This window comes from Dermacentor albipictus, chromosome 5, assembly GCF_038994185.2.
Source record: "Dermacentor albipictus isolate Rhodes 1998 colony chromosome 5, USDA_Dalb.pri_finalv2, whole genome shotgun sequence".
Classification (NCBI taxonomy): Eukaryota; Metazoa; Arthropoda; class Arachnida; order Ixodida; family Ixodidae; genus Dermacentor; species Dermacentor albipictus.
Genome location: NC_091825.1, coordinates 161,201,963 through 161,221,929, shown reverse-complemented (window position 1 = coordinate 161,221,929; position 19,967 = coordinate 161,201,963). Strand labels below are relative to the sequence as shown.

The 19,967-nt window shown below is 45.4% G+C and overlaps 2 protein-coding genes across 2 annotated transcripts in view; one reads left to right on the top strand and one right to left on the bottom strand.

The window, feature by feature from the left end:
- LOC135916357 (structural maintenance of chromosomes flexible hinge domain-containing protein 1-like) overlaps positions 1–19,967 on the bottom strand; it is a 373,767-nt gene that overhangs the window by 134,260 nt on the left and 219,540 nt on the right. Inside the window, exons 31-32 of the mRNA XM_065449720.2 lie at positions 12,109–12,267; positions 6,504–6,629 (exon numbers count right to left, since the gene is read on the bottom strand). Coding sequence (XP_065305792.1) covers positions 6,504–6,629; positions 12,109–12,267 — 285 coding nt within the window. The remainder of the gene's footprint in view (positions 1–6,503; positions 6,630–12,108; positions 12,268–19,967) is intronic.
- On the top strand, positions 12,623–15,067 carry LOC135916358 (piggyBac transposable element-derived protein 4-like). The gene has a single exon (XM_065449722.2). The coding sequence runs from the start codon at positions 13,252–13,254 to the stop codon at positions 14,872–14,874; it is 1,623 nt and encodes a 540-aa protein (XP_065305794.1). The 5' UTR covers positions 12,623–13,251; the 3' UTR covers positions 14,875–15,067.

Sequence of the window (19,967 nt, the reverse complement as noted above, 5' to 3'; positions counted from 1 at the left end):
TATTTACAAGGAAAATACGCTGCGCTTGGCCAAGAGGCAACAGCCCGCGCTAGCTTCTAAATCGTCGTCTTCGTCTTCTTCCTGCTCAGCTCTTCGTCAGTGGGAGCATACCCCGTAGCAATATAGTCTTCAGAGAACAATTCAGCCACTTCTAGAAAATTATCATAGTACCAGGAACCCGCGCCTTCTCTGTCAGCAGCCTTTTCCTCGCCCGAGACTACCTGCCAAGTTATTCCGTTCCCTTGACGGAAATGAAAAAGCCAATCCACACTGGCATCGAACCCAGTTATTTCAAGTGTATCGGCAAATTCGCGGGCTTTTTCTTCAAACATTGGGCCAGACACGAGAACATTTTGCAGTCTGGCATCTTTGAACCACGTAAGAACAGCTTGGTCCACATTTTGGAAGTTTCCCAGTCGCAGTCATTTCCTTGTAGGAGGGAGTTAGGATTCCCGGTGAAGCTTGACAATCTTGTCTCAGTCTTTCAAAATGGTCGCCACAGTCGATGGGGCAATGCCACACTGTCTGCACACGTCGATTCGCTTTTTCCCTGCATTAATTTTCTGCAATCTTGCACCGAGCTCGAGCAGTACTCTCGCATGAACAATATAGAAATTAGGGGTATCCCCTGTAGTCAGGGCGAGGACTGTGTTGCAGTTTTGGAGAATGTCGGCATGAAAATTGGATGCCCCGTGACTTCCTCTGATGTCGATGTTGTTCATCGAGTCTCTACTAAAGATAAGGGTAGGAAAAATTTAATCGCTAGGTTCTGTTCTCGAGCGAAAAAGACCGATTTTATCAGTAAGGCACGAAAGGCAAGGCTCTGCCTGAATGACATCGGAAAATGTGATAACAACCTTCCCATTTTTGTCAATGACCACTTGACACCACAAAATAAGGCACTCTTTTCCAAAGCACTGGTGCTATAGAAAGCTAACAACTGGAAGCACTTGTGGACGGACAATTGTCAGATTAAGGCAAGAAAGACTAATGAGAGCCGTGTTTGTCGCATTGCGGATGAGTCTGACCCTTCTGTTTTCAACTAACTGCCTCGATCCTAAAATGTCATTACCATCCACCATGGATTCTTACCTCTCAACATTTGAGCTGAACAAATTCATGTCGCGCGACTACCATTCAATTATTCACTTCAATGCTAGAAGTCTCCGCAAGCATTTTGACGATTTTCAGCACCTGTTTTCTATACTTAACAACGCATTTTCAATAATATGTGTATCTGAAACCTGGCTTAGTAATGATGACGAGGACCTATTATGCTTTAACTCGTACACTTCCGAGTATTCTCACAGAGAGACGAGTAATCACGGCGGTTCAGCTATATTTGTCTCATATAACATTCCATATAAACGACGGCCTGACTTGGAGTTGAATAGTACTAACTGTGAATCTGTGTTTGTTAAATTTGATTCCCCCGTCTTCAGTATAGGCAAAAAGAACTTAGTGTTTGGCTGCATTTATAGCTCACCTTCTTCTCTAGTTACTGACTTCTGTAGTACCCTTGATCAAACCATGGAAAAAATATCATGCGCTAATTGTAACACAATACACATGGGCGATATCAACATTAACCTCATAGATACCAATTCATCTAATTCCTCTAGCTATTCAAGCATCTTCCATAGTTTTGGATATGAATGTTTAATTTCTCTCCCTATTCGTTGTCCTAACAATGCTAATGGCACCTTAATTGATCACGCATTATTGAACTTAACAGATCCACCTGAAGCTGGCATTATTACCACCGATATTACCGATCACTATCCTATCGTTCTACACCTTCGCAATCACTCAGCCATGTCTAACACGTCATATTACAGAGTTAAGCTTGACAAAGAGATGTTCCTTGCTAGCATAACTAAAACTGACTGGTCGGAAGTTGTATCATCTAATGAACCACAAAAAGCTTTTTCACAGTTTTCAACGACACTTTCTTCGCATTTCAACTGCCACTCTCATAAAATAAAATGCAGAAAAAAGGTATCATTGCCAGAAAATCCGTGGCTTACAGATAGCCTTCTGAAAGCAATGCGGTCACGTGAAAATTTGTATAAGAAAACAAAGAAGCAACCTTTCAACAATAAATTACTTGCCTGTTATAAAAAAATTTCTAACTCACTTTCTGCACAGATGAGAAGTGCAAAGAGAAATTATAACGAACAAAAAATTACAGAATGTGGTAATAACACTAGAAAAAAAGTAGGAAATAGTTAACACCTTTTTAAACCATAACTCTCAGAACGTCATTTCGAGAATTATTCACAATGAGATGGTATACATTAATCCGCTTGATATTGCAAATACCTCTTGTGATGTTTTCTTCAACAACACTTCTGATTCCACTTCATGCTGTAACATGTCCTTTAAACGCTCACCTCATTCATTTTTCCTTTTTCAAACAACACCTGATGAAGTAATTTTAGTAATTCAAACCCTTAAAGCCACTGTGCTGGTCTAGATAATTTGACGCCTACCACATTAAAATGATCGCAGAGCATATTGCTAACATCCTCTCAGCTATTATTAACCTGATTTTTAAGACCGCTGTTTTTCCACGTGAACTTTAACGCGGTCGAGTCATTCCCGTTTTCAAAAAAAGTGATCGCACGCTAACACAAAATTATAGACCCATTTGCGTTCTTCCATTTTTTAATAACGTTATTGAAAAACTTATCGAAAAGTGTCTAACAATATATTTAGATAAATTCAATATGCTTTCCCTTTATCAGTTTGGCTTTCATTCTGGCTTTTCAACTAATCTGGCACTTATTTCTCTTACTGATTATCTTAAAAAAGCGATTGACAATGGTAATTTTGCAGCATCGATATTCGCTGATCTATCCAAGGCCTTCGACACACTCAATCATACAATTCTTTGTGCTAAACTTAAGGCCATCGGAATAATTGGTCCGCCTCGACTTCTAATCCGCAGTTACTTAAAAGATAGAAAACAAGTCACTGACATTTCTGGGTACTACTCTAAAGAAGCTACTATTAACATTATTGTACCACAGCGGTCCATATTAGGTCCTCTACTTTTCCTAATTTATATTAATGATCTGCCTAGTTGCCTCTCCTTATCGAAGTGTATTCTTAACGCTGATGATACTACAATATTTAGTTCTAACAATTGTATATTAACGCTAACGCGTAAGCTAGACGAAGATCTCATGAAAGTTTCCACATGGTGCAACTTAACAAGCTGCAGATTAACCATAAAAAGACTAATTTTGTCATCTTTGCCTCACATCAGCAATCACCTGAGCTCCTTCAATCTATTTCCATCAACAATCACCTAATCACTGCAGTCGATCATTGCACCTATTTAGTCTGGAATTTGATCGTCACCTTAAATTTCACCTTCACATAGCTAATGTGAAAAAGAAAATGGCATATGGAATACGCGTTTCAATCAAAGCACAACCATATTTCTCATTTTCAACTCTCAAGTCGCTTTAATATGCTTTTGTTCATTGTCATATTAACTATACCATTGAATCATGGGGAAACACTTATAACAGTCACCTAACTTCGTTGCAAGTCCTTCAGAATCGAGCTATTCGACTAATAACATTTTCACCTCGTAGCATTAGCGCAAATTAGCTGTTACATGCACATAATATTTTGAATGTGACTGATCTTGTTAAATATAACCTGGCCATATTTATTTTTAGGTCATTAAACAATGATATTCCAGTAACCATCATACCAAAGACATCCCTTACTAATGTAAATAATATGAGATTTGCAGGAAATATGAACTTCATTTTACCCATCGTTCACACCAACTATGGTAAGCAGTCATTACATTTTTCAGCTTTATCTCTGTAGAACACATTACCATTCCCTTTAAAATTGTTCAAAGCTCACAGGTTTCGTACAGAACTTAAGTATTTTCTTTTAGCTTCCTCAGACTTTCCCATTTGAGTGTACTATGTGTTATATTTTTAACTTTCACTTTGGTTCTCTATATGTCTCTCACATTTTGTTTGCTTTTTTTTTTCTTAAGCAATTTTTTGTAGTTTTACCTTTTGTTGTCTAAATCAAAGCCTTGTTATTGCTTAATACATTCATCCGCTGCTTTTCTGTTCATTTATGCCTTGTCTCCTCAAACCTCTATTATTGGAAATTTCACACGTTGCCATTGTTGTTTTATCAATTCTAGTCATCATGCACAGGAGGTCCCATTTCAATTTCTACCTACGGGACCTCCTTCTGTATATACTTATGTAATTATCCCCATTTTTGCCTTGAATAAACTGATTCTGATTCTGATTCTGCAATGCATCCAATTTGTCCTGCAATGAAAACTGCTCTCACATCTTGGCGATATCGATAGCTGCGTTCATTGTTGAATCTCGCACGAACATCGCCAAACCTTTGTCGTGACGTTCTTAATGTGAAGTTTTTGGTGAAGCAGTTGGCACTCAACATTGTCATGATGATAACAACTAACCGTATTTACTCGCATAATGATCGCACTAGCATAATAATCGCACCCCTGAATTTTGTCGTCAAAATTCAATTTTTTTTTTTCTTTCCAGAGTAATGATCGCACCCCCAACTTGCCGCAGCGATATGTCGTGTCCCAAGTCAAGCTAATGCTACGCGGACGACTTTTCAAAACAAATCAAGCGATCTGCAGGTACCAAACATTCTTAAGCAGATGCTGATTCCTTTCATAACTTTCCGCACTTCCACGAAAAAGAAAAGCTACAACCAAACTTGCCTTTATTATCTGCAGGCTTTATAATGGTTGTGTTCACCAACTATACAACAAAAAAGGCGCCTTTCGATTTTTCTCGTCTGCACTCGTGGGCACGCAACAAGTCGCGAGCGGCCGTTTCCACTGATACGTTAGAAGTGTACCTTATTCATACGCCGATGCTTGTAACACAGCGAAGATGTTCACCCACCCTTCAAGGAAATGTGCCGTATTAGGATAGTAGTGAAGACAAATGCCGCAGTTTCCGCAGCATGCCCGCGATGTGTTTCTATGTCACTGGCAGCTAAGCGCGACCATCTGTTTCTGTCCCCTCAAAGAGGACATGGCAATGTTATTGCCACAAACTTAGCGATATAACAATATTATTCATTACTGATACGGAAGAAACTGTTACAATGCATGTAATGTACTCCAGAGAAGAAAAAAAATCGCGTTCGGCTTGCTCGGCCAGCTGCCATTTTTGTTTTGGTGTCTCGCACTGTTACAGCGGCAGCCACCTCTTTGTTGCCCTGGTGTCATCCCGCAGCAAACACCGAGTGAAAAAATTTTTTTTTCTTTTAGCGGGGAATTAAACCCGCATAATGATCGCACCCCAGAATTTGCGACAAATTTTTTTGACAGAAAAGTGTGATCATTATGCGAATAAATACGGTGAGAAATGATGATGATAGCTACTGCACTCGTGGTTTGTTTTACGTGAGAGTTGCGGCACTGTTACTTTGAGCCGAATTTGTAATAATGATGGTCCTCAATTATAAAAGGGAAAATAAACTATGTGCGTTATTCTGAAATATGTGCTGTATTGAAATTCACAGTTTTGAAATATCTTTACATTGAAAATATAGGTAATCTGGCAGGGAATTTTATAAATATTCACAAATTTGAGGAATTTGTTAATGTAGGTTTCGTAGTAACGAGATTTGATTGTATTTTGTGTCAGAAAGAAATTGTAACCAATTTTTACAACACTGTGAGAAACAATACAGGCGAATGCACCAACCAGTGTGATTGGAGCAATGAGAAACCTTTCCACTGGTGCGGCCTCTTAGCAGAGAACAGCAGAGAAATGTTACACATCAGCCGTGCTGTCATTGCCTGCGGCCAAATAACGGTGCGGTTGTCAGATGGATCAGACAACAAAAACCTGTTTAGTCTGTCGCAACCCAGGCACACAATACACATCTTACAGAACAGCAAAATGCCTCAGATCTCGCTGCTAATCCAGCACTCTGGACACTGTTACAAACACCAAATCACGGTGTGGGAGGGGGGGGGGGGAGAATTTTTCCTTACATAATGAACGCACCCCATGCTTTGGGTAAATTTCTTGGGGAAAACATGCATTCATCATGTCAGTAAATACAGTATTCACCCATCCATGGCAATATCTTATGGAGGCTCTTTGGTTTTGTTTTCCCTGCAGGCCTATTCTACAGAGAGACAGAAGGTGATGCTCTTGTACAACAGGCATGGGAGCTGCAGACAAGGGAATGATAACAGCGTTTTGCAGCCTCCAATGCTAAACAGTGTTTGTTAGGGGACAAAGGAGGGAGGAGAATATCTGCCGCAGACACCACAACTATCTCGTTCAATGTAGCTTGCGAATTATCCCAAGGGGACACATTATCATTAAGGGCTCATTTCTGGTCTCCTTTCAAGGATTGATCAAACACAATGTTGCTTAGCTCCATTGAGAGAGATTATATAATTGTCAGATTCAGAATGACATGGCCAATGACCATGCAGTTTGGGCATGTACCTTGATAGCCTCATCTGTGCCCAGGATGATCTTAATGTTGGCCTCCGCGGAAGGATTGCCCCTGGCATCCTGCAGCTGCACCACCAGCGGCTTGGGGATCTTCCCATCCGGCGTCACTGTCACGGGCTGCAAAGACATATGCGCAAAGTCCTCTGGGTCGCTTCCACTAGGCCACAACAACTAACATGCTTCCTGGCCCCACTAGAAGTCTCATGGTATTTTAGCTAATAGTCGAACCCACCTACAACGACCTCGATAGTTCGGCGAAAAGTGGTCATTTAATCAGTAGTTCGTTATCTATGGATTCACCCTTAAGAACACTCAAAATATAACCACACTGAAGCTGGTGTCAGCAGTTACAATTCAGCAGCACTAGGCCCGAAAATCAGATTTTTCAATGTCATTCTTGTTTCCCAGTGCATTTCCACACCTAGCCGCAAATTTCTGTTAGAATAGTACATCTGAAGAATGAAACGTGTTATCATATAGCTAATTGAAAATGGTGCCCGGTTCCAATCACTTGTCATTTTGAATCTGCAAGCGCAGCCGCCGTTTCTTACTCGAATTCAACTGAATTGTTTGGTTTTACGCAGCAAAACCACGATTTTATTATGAGGCATGCCATAGTGAGGAGCTCCAGATTATTTCTGACCACTTAACGTGCCCCAATTCACAGGAAACGGACGTTTTTGCATTCACGCAATCGAACGGCGGCCGTGGCAGCCAGGATTCTATCCCACAACCTCATGCTTAGCAGCACAACACTATACCCGCTAAGCCACCACGGCAGCTGTTTTTATTCAAGCACTTCATATATATTTTACTACCAGTGGCCCATGACAATTTTGCACAAGAGAGTGAAGCAGTCTATTGTATTTGCATCATTCTATCGCTCTCCCAATTGTAACGCACAGTTATATTACCGCCAAAGAGTTAAAGAAAAATAAGATAATGTGCTGCCGATTCTACCGCACACATCATGTAAAGAAACCTGAGTCGACATGTACCATGTTTAAACAACGTTATAGAACATACAAAGGCACACAGATGCATACACAGCTGAATCTTAGGGGCTAGTCCCAATCGTAATCTGACGACACCTCCTTTTTGCTGTCTACCGAGCACACAGTCATCTTCAGTTCCATCTAATACATTATAAAGGCCAACTTACAGCAAACTGGAAAATAGCGACCGCAACCAAGGCATGAAAAAAAAACATTCGTTTGATAACAGTAACTACCTTGGATTGAGTTTTTTTTTTTTGTAAGAATCGGTCTTGTTTTTTATTTTGATTAGAATTAGTTTCGATTGTAACACGCATGCATATTTCAACGCACTTTTTATTTAAAGAAGGTGCGCGTTAAAATGCAAATATGTAGCTGGCTGGAAGCATAAATTTCAGTAACTACTGCCGTACGCCACCATTCTGTGAATGTCTCAGACATTGTGGCCTCAGCATTACGATTGTGCATCAGCCAAACAAGAGCCGTAAGATTATGTTATCTACGCAGGTTCAGGTGACAAAAATTCGATGTAGTAACCTAGTAAGCACCAATCCTTTGCGACATTGCGTGGTGGTAGCGCGTTTTGCAGCATTCTCGCTAATTCGGGCCGCTTGAGTAACAACGCTTGAGTGGCCGTTGTTTTCATTCAGGAAGGACACAGATGGTCGTTCAAGTTGTTGAAATAGGCTTAAGGGGGGACGTAGCAACGAAAACTTTTTTTTTATTTATGGGAATAAAGTGGCGAAATTTGGCATGAAGGTGTTCTGCTGATATCTTAACAAATAAGTTTTATGCTATCTACTATAGTTTACAGGTTACAATTGACAGCCTTTAATGGTTATCCCCAAATTAATTAATTAATTACACAAAAGTTCACCAACATTTTCACATCGCCATGTTCACAAAGGCCAATTCTATGCAACAAAGCTATCGTTTTATTAGTTAAATGCCGAAATGAGCACAAAAATATTTCCTTAACTTTCCTGTGCATATTGTTTTACTAACAACTTTTACAAAAAATCCATTATAAATTTCTTTATGAGGTGCAGTTAAAATGGACAGCGTTATTGCAGTCATCAATATTTCAGGATCTAAGTGCAAAAGACAGAATGATTTTGTCTTCATTCATCGCGAAATGGCACTGGGATGACTGAAAGCAACCGCATCAAAAATGAAAGCTGAGAAAACGAAGCTCAAAGTTTCATTTGTTTTAAACATTTAAATATTAACTTTGAGCACCTAAAACCAGCCTGGGATGCAGCCCTCTTAATGTAAGGAAACATTTTCTTTACATTTTGATGTAGCTTTTCGCTTCCTTGCAGCAGTTTCATGCACTTTAGTTGCCTTTTTGATCCCATCCGTCGTGCAGAGGTAGATGACAGCGCCTTCAAAACGTCCACTCTTGTCTTTCGTCGTGCAACGTCTTTATTAGTGAGGGTTGGATCTGAAATCCGAAGTTGAATATTTCCCGCGAAAACTTCTGCTCTCGCCGAGGTTGCGTTGCCATCAACACCAAAAGCGGACGCGCCGTTACCATCGCTCGCCGATCAGCCTTCACCATCGCTTCGAAACACGCCGTTACCGCAACCCACGATCGCGCAAGTCAACATATCCCACAATTGCATCAGCACCACAAGCGGACGCACTTTCCCGGTCACCCACGTGCACCGGCCATGCCTCGTCGACAAGCTCAGTAGCATCCGCTTCAAGTGCTTTCCTCCCTCTTTTCCCCTCCTTTTCTGGTCTTCCATATGCATGGGCCGTGTGAAACTTGATTCCTTTAAGGATCATCCCAGAACAGATACGTTAAGCTGCCACGATCGTCAATTACGTCGATCGGATAGCGCAGCTCGCTGCTGCACGAATGAACGCGAGAGGCTCATCACCAATTCAAATCTACTACAGTCGATAGGAGCACGCCCTTTACCCCGCATGACTACTGCGCTCAATCGCAATGTCGCATTTGCCTTTTTTTCACTTGCAATTGCTGGTTTTGCAGTGGAGAAATACGTCGCTCCGACTATCTTTAGCTCCGATCTCTCCTCTTTACGATGATACCAAGATGGCGGCACTGCGTCAACGAATAGCCGAGCAATCCACGGTGCAACGGGGCCTTCCGAATCCAGGATCATTTCGAAGTTTTTGATGACAGCACTCTAGGAAAGTGCGCAGTGTGACATCGCTCATGGTGACACGAGACTTCGAGAATTATTCAAGAAAACATCTGTTATCTGTGCGATCTGTTGCTTGAATTAACGAATTGAAGTTGTGGGGATGCACGACTCTCTCGCATCCCCTGATATGCTGTTTTCCCGCACGGCTCGCGTGGCCTGGCGCCCGCGGCGGTCGGAGTGGTACAAGCGCAGTGCGAAAGAAGGCGCGAGTGTCGCGCCGCAGCGGGGTTACTCGGGCGCCGAGAGACAAGGCGCTTCCTCTCTTTGGGTTCGGGAAGCAAGCGGGACGGACGTGCCGTTCCGCGCGTGCGCCGACCCATGCTTCTGCGAGACCATCTCGCGTGGCCGCCTTGGACACCGTTCGCGTGACAGTACGCGCGAACGACGAGACATCGGGATCCAGCATGGGGCGAACATATTCGCTCGCTATCCGGTCGCGGTGAGTCGGACTTCTAGATTTGTCGCGCGCCCGTCGGCATGTTTTGTGGATAGCAGCCCGGCTAGCCGGCATTGATCTATGAAAGGTGCAATAAATGTCCTTGTGATTGTTTGCACAACTGTGTTGTCGTTCCTTTGTCCCAAGAGCATGGGTGTGAGACCCCCACAGGGAAGAGAAGCAACTGGCAACAAACTGTTCCAAAGCAAGCACAAACCTTGTTGTCTGTCCTCCAACTTTAGTGGCCCGCTGATACTTTTTACGTTTAATATGATTGTACATGCAGAAACAAGTTCTCATAGTAAAACAAAACATGTTTTTATGTAATAATAAAGCTAAAACAGCTTTCTATGTGCAGTTTTAGTAGAAAATGAATCATTGTGACAGAAAGAACGGTGCTTGCCGGGCTCTCCGAGAACAATGCCAATCCGAAGTCACAATATACCGGCATTCCCATGCATACCACAGTGCAGCAGCGCTAGATTTTCCACTAGGTAATATAGTGAGAAACTCTATGGTCCCCCTATTCGCTATTAGAAATACTGCACAGAAAAAAAGTCCGAGCGTGCGACCCGATTCGCCCATTCAGTCCACATGACTAAATAAAGTCCTGCAATTGGCTTAGACGGCTGGCGTCGTCTGCTGCGGCTTGTGGACAAGCTTGAAAAGCGAACTGCGACGCCATTTTGAAAGCCGCTAGCGTAGCGTGTAGTGACGTTGGAATTTCAAAGTTTGCTACTCGAAACAAGTTTGGCAAGAAAAGAAAGCGAGTCACTAAAACTTCGAAAAGTGCTCTGACCTTGCCGAAAAACACAGCAACAACCACCCGCCAGCGGTTTCAAGCTACGGCTGCGACGCGGGATGCAACAGACCTGACGAGAGCGAGCTAGGCCTAACAATGTCACTGGCCAATAGTGATCGCAGGAGCAGCGTACGGCATGACATAAAGATGGTGCAGCCAGAAGAATTGTTGTAACGGCGGAAGCAAGCAGGGGAGAACCTCCAACAACTGGCATGAACTTCGCAAAAATGACCACGAGCGCCAACGATGGTGCAGACGGGCTGGCGGAGATGAAGTCAGACTTTTATGTTATCAGTGCAGAAGCGATAAGCGCTTTGGTTTCACGTTTAAAGTGCAGTCTCTGTGGCGGCTCCTTGACTTTTGACTCAGAGGGGCGAGAATGCGGCCTTGCCATCAAGCTTCTCGCCATATGTGAAAGCTGCAGCGATGTTGTTTCCGAGTGGAGCTCGCCGCGCGTGAAAAACAGCAAAACGGTCAATGCCTTCGTAGTGAACATTCTCGCCACTCTTGCGATGGTTAGCACTGGAAATCAACAAACAGCGATAAACGACGTTTTTGCTGCAATGAATATCTCGCACTTGTGGCCTTCATAACAAAACATGGCAAGGCTATATCAAGCAGAAGCTGGCGCCGGCCACTGCGTCTGCTGCCCAAAAGCTGATGGACCAGTGTGCGCTATCAGTGAAGTCATTGTATAATGACTTGAAACTTGCGAACTCCGGCAATATAGCGGTATCCTACAATGGCTCGTCCTTATCCCTCACACATCAGAGTCGGCACGGTCATCAAACTGTTCTCTGGACTTATATTCGACTAGGTTGTCCTGAACAATTTCTGTGCAGGGTGTGTGCATGGCCCGAAATCTGGTGACCTGCACTACCAAATGCAGTAGTGAATAAATCTCGTTGCCGATGGCTACATGCCTGCTAAATTCAGGGAAGAACACAAGGCACGAATATCCAGATGAAACATTTATGCAAGCTTCTGAAGGAATCAATCTCCGTCAAACAAGAACGCCAGAGCACAGACACAATTCTAAAACTCAAGTTGATGCTGCAAATATTGGAGTACAAGTCTTGAAGTTGCAGTAAACATGGCCAGCTGCAAAACAGCATTTCTCGTGCTGTGTTCTGTACATCACTTTGCACTCCTTTGAAATTAAATGAGACATCCTCGTCTTACACCTTACCTCCGCAGGGTTGTAGTTTGTGTAAGCAAGGCTGGCTGGAGGCCCAGGTACCAGGTTGAGCCGCAGGTAGTCTTTGAGCCCTCGCCACTGGAAGCAAACTTCTTTGCAACCAAGGCTGCTGTCCATAAACTTCAGGCCTTTCACATGAAAGCCACAATTCTGTGCAATAGAAGGAAACAAAGACATTGACAAACCACTCTGTAGACTTCACCTTGGATATTCTTTCATCACCGGGAGCATAACATAGTAACTATCGTATTTACTCGAAAATAGGTTGAGCACGAATATAGGACGACCCCTACATATTGTTCTCCCAAAAATGAATAAAGAATTTCGAATATAGGTCGACCAATTAAATCGGCACGTCAGAATCAAGTACAGCCTTAAATCTGTGTTACCGTATCGCCATCAGCATTTCATGTAGGTCACCTCATACGTGATGTAAGCGCAGCTGCCGTAACTTCCTCCATGTCATGTAGTACACTAAAACCTTGTTAAACTGTACCCGCTTAACCCTTTGTGGGACAGTGGGACACATACGTCCCACATAGTGCTCCACTCTAAAGGGCTCGTACGAAGCAGAAGGAAACCGGAATCATTCTTGTGATGTGCTACCACCTATTGAGAGGTTTCAGTACTTCTTTTAAATATAGTTTCAGCAGCCTCCACTAGATGAGGCAGTGAGTCCAGAACTTGAAACTTCGTTCTTTTTTTCTGATGCATTGGAAGTTTTCGACTATATGCGATCCGGCAGAAAAGAAAATCAACATGCCTGGTAAGTAATTCCTTTTTTCTGCATTCAGAGAAACAACCCTGGATTAAAATCAGCTCTTGTTTCTGAGATTTGAGCTTACATATAATGAGATAAATGCAAATTTTCAATACCATGCTGAAAAAAGTTGCACATTTTGCTAAGCCTAATGGCAGAATTTTGAGCGGTAATTTTCGAATTATTTGATCTAGAACTTGTCGTTGCTTTCTAATGCAGGCAAGCGATTTCTATCACAAGAAGAAGCTCTCGAGCTCTATTTTAGCATATCGGACGATCCGGACTCCAATGATTCGGATGGGGAAAGCACAGACGAGAATGTCATTCCCGAGCTTGCGCCTCATTGTACAGATGAGGATGCCAGTGCAGATGAAATGGCTGCGTCAACGAGCAGACAGGCAAAACGCAAGGCAACCTATACAAAAAAGAAAACAAAGAGGCGGAAAAGATCGCTAGACCTGTGCGACAACATCGTGGAAAATGAGGAAGAAACGCCGGGCACATGGGGTTGTGACGAGCCAGACCATGTTCTGCAAGTCCCAAAAACATGGGATCCTGAGATGTCACAAAAGTTGCCATCCAAACCGATTGAAGCTTTTTCACTCTACTTCGACGACGAAGTAATGCAGCTCCTTGTAGAGGAAACAAACCGCTTTGCAGAACAGAAAAACCGGCGAAAATGGAAAACGATCACGTTAGATGAGCTTCGGGCTTTCTTCGGCATTCTGATTCTCATGAGTGTAAACGCGAGACATCAGCTGTACCTTTACTGGAGCAGCGATAACTTTTTCAATGCACCAGAAATCTCAAAAGTCATGTCGTTCAAGCGATTCCAATCCATCATGAATTGCCTGCATTTGAGTGACAACACGAAAGAAAAAAAAAGAGGCGAAGATGGATATGACCGGCTGTCAAGAGTACGCCCTCTCATCGATGCTCTGAACAAACGTTTTCAGAAAGAGTACACGCCATCGGCTCATCAAGCTATAGATGAGAGTATGATCCTATTCAAAGGAAGATCGTCTCTGAAGCAATACATGCCAATGAAGCCCATCAAACGCGGCTACAAGGTGTGGTGCCGGGCCGATTCAGAAACCGGCTACCTGATTGCGTTTCAGGTGTATGAAGGAAAAAATGCGAAGCGTCCTGCCAACCAAGCACTTGGAGAGTACGTCGTATTGTCTCTGGTAGAAGGCGTTGAGCCTGGCACGCAACTCTACTTTGACAATTTCTTCACTTCCACTCGCCTCATGGAGGACCTTGCACAGAAAGGAATTCTTGCTGTTGGTACAGTCCGGACAAACAGGAAGGATCTGCCTGATGAATTGAAAATGGACAACAAACTCCAGAAAGGAGAATATATCTGGCGATCAAAAGGAAGCATTGTTGCATATCAGTGGCGTGACACAAAAAATGTGCATGCTTTATCGAATTTTCACCACCCAAAGGACACAGAAGAAGTTGTCCGCAAGCTTGCAAATGGGTCTTCGGTTTCCGTCCAGTGTCCAAAGGCTATATCCGACTACAACACTTGGATGGGAGGAGTCGACAAATTCGACCAAAAGCGCAATGCATACCGAGCTGACAGGAGGTCCAAAAAGTCCTGGTACAGAATATTTTATTTCTTGCTCGATGCAGCCATCGTCAACGCGTTCATTCAAGTAAATGCTGTGAATCCAATGACCTACTTATGGTTTCGATTGGTTCTTGGACGGGAACTCATCAATGGCCAGACATTCAGAACCACCGGCAGCAGGAAGCCGTTCAGAATGAACAAGGAGGGTAGAAAAAATGGCCACAAAATGGTTGGCGTATCGGATGAAGTTCGGTTCATGGGAAGAGAGCACAACCCTGTGAAAGTGGAAAATAGGCGCAGATGCCGTTGGTGTTCCACGAGGGGGAAAGAAGTGCGAACAAGTTTCTTGTGCAAGGCATGCTCAGTCCCGCTTTGTGTGACCTGTTTTGGACCATTCCATGAAGTGGTTAGTCAGAACTAACCTAGTGTGGCACCCGTGTAGGTCAATGGGATAAATACGTCCCACATTTCATTTTCCCATTTAGTGTCAATGGGACAAATGCGTCCCACATTTTTTTCTTTAACTATACATAATAAAACTGTGAAATTTGTTTAGAATCATTTCTGTACACCTCATTTTCAAGTGTAATAAAAAATTTTTTATAATTCTTGCAAAAAATATATGTTGTCCCACAAAGGTCTAAAGAGTAGTTTCATTTTAAAAGTAGTAGTCAAATCCCCAACTCAATGGCCATTGAACATAATGTGTTTTCTATCTGCATAAACCGTACCAGGTGATTGTGTACGTATGAGTCAACATGTAGTGTTTCCACTTTTTGTCGCGCAAACATGACGCTGCTTCGTCTCTATCGGGCGGCCCAGCAAAACAAGCCTCAGAGATATGAACAACGGCCTCCAAGTGCCCTGTGCGTTTGCGCATGAAACCATATCAACATCATTTCAGCGCCATCCCAGAGAGCATTGTGGCGTCATGTAAGCGAGGACTCGCGTCATGCCAAAGCTCGGATAAAAAAGACGCCGGGCGCTCAGCATAGAAGAAAAATTTGACATCGTTCGTGCTGTCGAACATGACGCGAAGAAGTTGGCGCTGGCACGCGACATGGGTCTACTGTTGACTACAGGGTGTGGCCTTTGGAATGTGAAGAAGTTGCTCGGCAGCGCTGCTGCGATGGTGAAGAGATGTCGGCTGCAAGGTTTGACTTTTCGCCATCGTTGCCTCTGTTTTGCCTAAGTGTCGCCTAGCGACAGTGTTAAGGATGACACGGAAAGCTACAGCACGTTACGTCAGCCTCACGAATGCAATCGTCGCGACGAGAACAGCACCCCGCAATGAAAAGGTTCCTCGCAACTTCTGCAATGCTACCACACCAGCGCATGGAGAATATGCAACACTAACGAGGAATCTGCAATGCAAGTGTTTGCTGAAAAGAGGGGGCTGGTTGAAAAGCTGGCTCGCAGCTTCACTAAGTTTGAGGCGGCTGTTAGGCCGCCGCGGCATCAAATGAAAATAACAGTTTTGTCGTGCTAAGTAAATAAATACTGCATGTTTTTTCCCTTTTATCACACTCTTCCGTTTTTGACAGGTAAGTGGGTGATCTCATTTTAGTACATACTTTTTCCGAACTCCGGTGAACAATTTAACGAGGTTTCACTGTACACGTGCTTGGGCATTAGGCCACGAGCCGTCTTCCCATTTTGTGCATTTGCTTTATCAGCATGAAGTGCCGAGTTCATCATGATGCCACGTTTAAAAGGAAAGTTATGATGTGTGAGGAGACAGACGGAAATTGGGCTGCATCCCGGGCATTCTGAGCACCCAAAACTTGCATGCGGGATGAGTGCAAACAGAAGGAGATAGTTTTCGCCAGCAAAGCAACACAAAGGACCGAAGCAGGACATATTTGTGGCGATCTACTTCAGCGATACGATCGCCTTGGCCCTATACTGAAAGTGATGTATGACGAAGATAGAGTGTGTGGATAGAGTGCACGCTGTGTTTTCGCCGCTTATAGTTTGCATTGAAGCGAGAGGCAGCTGCTGCCAAGCTTTTTCAGTCCAGCATTTTGGCAGTGAGTTTCCATGGTCAATGAGTGACATTTGTTCGTTTTTGCTTGTGCATGCGCGACACCATGGTTGTTAATTTAGTTAGTACTGTACTCTAGGGGCACGCATTGGAAGAGAGTAAATGTGGTATTTGTGTTTTGTAAAAATGCAGCTTCGTCGTATGATATCGACATGCATGGCATGGCGTTTTGGTTTGCAAAACCTTGGCCCTTGCAGCTCCGGCGGCGGCTCTGTTCCACATTGGAACTCCCTTAGCTCGGTGTTTTTGCTGGCTTTGATCATGAATACAGGTCCCAATTCTTTGGTCACAAATACAGTCGAACCTGGTTATATCGAACTTGCAAAAAAACGCCTATCAGTTCGACAGAGAGCGTAATTGGAAATAAGCCTGCTAAATAATTGGATGTCATAAAAGCACATACCACTTATAAGATCACTTTATTGATGAAACTAGCTTAGTTTCGCATGAAATAGTCCTCCATTTTCTTCTGCTTGGGCAATTTCGCTGCCTGCGACGCACGCACTACCCCACATTGTCTAAGGAGGTGGAGCAGCTGAGGCCGCAACCTTCCGCATTTGCACAGAAGCACCGGACTAGTGCGAGCGCACCAATCATTTCGTAGGGTGTGGCCAGAGGACTGTCGTTGCTTTCCTCATTGTGCCCACTTCCACTTGCACTCGGTACGATGTCGGCAATGAACTCTTCGTTTTCGGGCTCGTCCATGGTCGCGACACCATCATTTGCACTCAAACTCGTCCACCGTTGATTCGTCAACAGCTTCCGGAAATTCTGACAGCTCGCTCCAAACTTCGGCAATAGCGGCAACGAACGCCACACTTATCAGAATTTACAGACATCACCGAGCACATGGAAGCTGGCCTGGCTGAAGCAATTTTGGATGAACCACTCGTACATGGCCGTGCGTACGCATCGAGCGTCACGAGCACCGGGTCGCGAGCTTGGCCGCTTAGCCCTAATCTCCCCGACAAGTCGAATATGCTGCTCCACAGGCTGCGCAAGAAAGGACCCCTTCCGCAGGGCGTGCTAGACGCCAGTCGTTTGGGCGTCCGTGTCATGACGAGGGAGGGGACCCGAATACTGACGGTGTCCAAGTTGCGAGTGCTCGGCTTGTGGCTGGAAGAGAACGATGCCAACCGCGAGCTGGTTGCCTGACTGCAGAAGAAAATGGCCGCCACCACACACCCCGTGCGGTGGGTCACAAACAAGAGGAAAGGAATAAGGGAACACAACGTTATGAGGCTGATACAGGCGTACGTGCTGAGCCACATAGCGTACGTTGGCGTGTATGCTGACTGGAACAGGAGCGAAACCGACAAGCTGAACGTGGCGGTCCGCAGGAACTTCAAGACCGCCCTGGGAGCACCCCAGTACACGCCAATCAACAGGCTCCTCAAGTTGGGCGTACACAACACGCTCGAGGAGATCGTTGAGGCGCAGAGAATCGTGCAGCTGGAGAGGCTGTCGAGCACCATAACGGGAAGATGAATCCTAGGCTTGCTCAGGATTCGATATCACGAGAAATAAGGAATAACTGCTACCGAAAGTCAGGGATGTCATACAGACGGAAAACATGCCGAAGAATATGCACCCGGTGCATGACATGCAAAGACGTATACGCAGGGCGGTAGCAATCCTCAAGAAACATGGAAGACGAGAAGGCGTCCTCTTCGTCGATGCAGCCAGGTACCCGCGCCCAGTCGGTCTCTGATGGTGATGAGGGACGTCGACCACCACCGCCGCTACAACGGAATGTGCGAGACGAACCGCAGTTACCAACACCACCATCACTCCTACTACAACGACAACAGCAGCAGCAACAACAGCAGCAACAACAGCAGCAACATCAACACGGCCGGTCGACGGCAGCGGCACCCGCATTCTCCATGGCAGTCGTAGATACGAAGGGAAGGATCCGAGTCACAGCATCAGCGAGGCTGCCATCAGCCGAAGCAGCAGAGGAGATGGCCATAGCCTTCGCAGTACTCCACGGAGGTGCGGAGGATAGCCTGATCATCAGCGACTCCTAATCAACGATACGGAACTACATCAAAGGTTGGGTGTCTGCGGATGCGATGCGCATGCAAAACACCCGGGCCGGGGACTTCGGATCCGGCACGATTACAAACAAGTCCCTCAAGTGGTTCCCCGCGCACGTCGGGGAGCTTGGCAGTAACAAAAACAGCTGCAACAACAATAGAGAGTTTTAGTTTAGGGGATGCAAGTGGCTTGCATACGCAAGAACTAGGGGCGACGGTACTGTGCATGCGCAGACCCAGACATAGGGGTCTGCGCATGCGCAGTACCGTCGCCCCTAGTTCTTGCGTACGCAAGCCGCTTGCGTCCCCTAAACAAAACCTCTCTAATGACAACAATGCTGACGGCCGAAGACGCACCGACACTCCACCCAACTACAACGAGCACGCCCACCTCGTCGCAAGGCAGCTTACCCGCTGCGACGCGGTCACCCAGAGGGCAGCCGCTCCCGTTGTTGTGTGGGACCCCAGCGGAGGAGTGACGGCGATGGCGGCGGCCACCCCGTCCGGCGCCGCCGCTGTCATTACCAACACAACCCAAATCGCGGCGGACAGAGCTGGGGATCACAGGGACGTTGACTGCGATGTCAAGGAGTTTCCGGCAACGTACAGAGAGGTGCTTGGTCACTATAGGAAAGAACGAAGGACATATCCACAACCCCACGGGCAGCTGAACAGGTCCCAGGCGGTCGAGCTGAGATGGTTGCAGACTGGCACTTTCTCCAACCCCTACCACCTGCACCGCCTGTGGCACGCGCTGCACCTGTTGCCCGGCTGCCCGTGGTGCAAGCACGAACAGGTTGATATGGCCCAAGTGCTTTGGGAATGCCAATGCCATGAGGATGAAGGACCAGGAGGGAGAGGGAAGACAACAGCAGGAATCTCTGAAGCGGGGCGCGTTGCTGAGAGATGGCAAGCCGCCCTCCTCAGCGAGGCACCCGAAGACCAGGAGTGGGCCGTCAAGCGGCCCAGCCCGTTGCCGAGGATCTCGGAAGATTTTCCTCGGGCGTTGGACCACTGGCAGCCTAGCCCCGGGCACCAACATCAATAACCATTGGACAAATAAAGTTAATTCCTATCCTATCCCCCTTCTTCTTCAAGATCATGCTGAGAGTGCTCCTTGAAATCTTTCACGCTGCGAGGACATCTGACTTCTCACCGCGTTCGACCCCAATTTAGGATTTAGAGGCTTCACGACAAAAGGCAAATTCTGCCGCTCCATCACGCCAACACTGCGGGAGAAGGCTCACAAGGCACGCACACAATGAACCAGAAAAGCAGCGCGACCACTTGCACTTTCGCCATTTTGCGGGACGAGGGCACAAGAGCCTCTGATTGGCTGTCTGAGCAAGCAGAGCGGGCTGGCCAGGATCATTTTTTGCAGGGGTGTGTCAACGACTTGTCCGAGGCAGCGCGGTCACGGTAAGGGGAGTG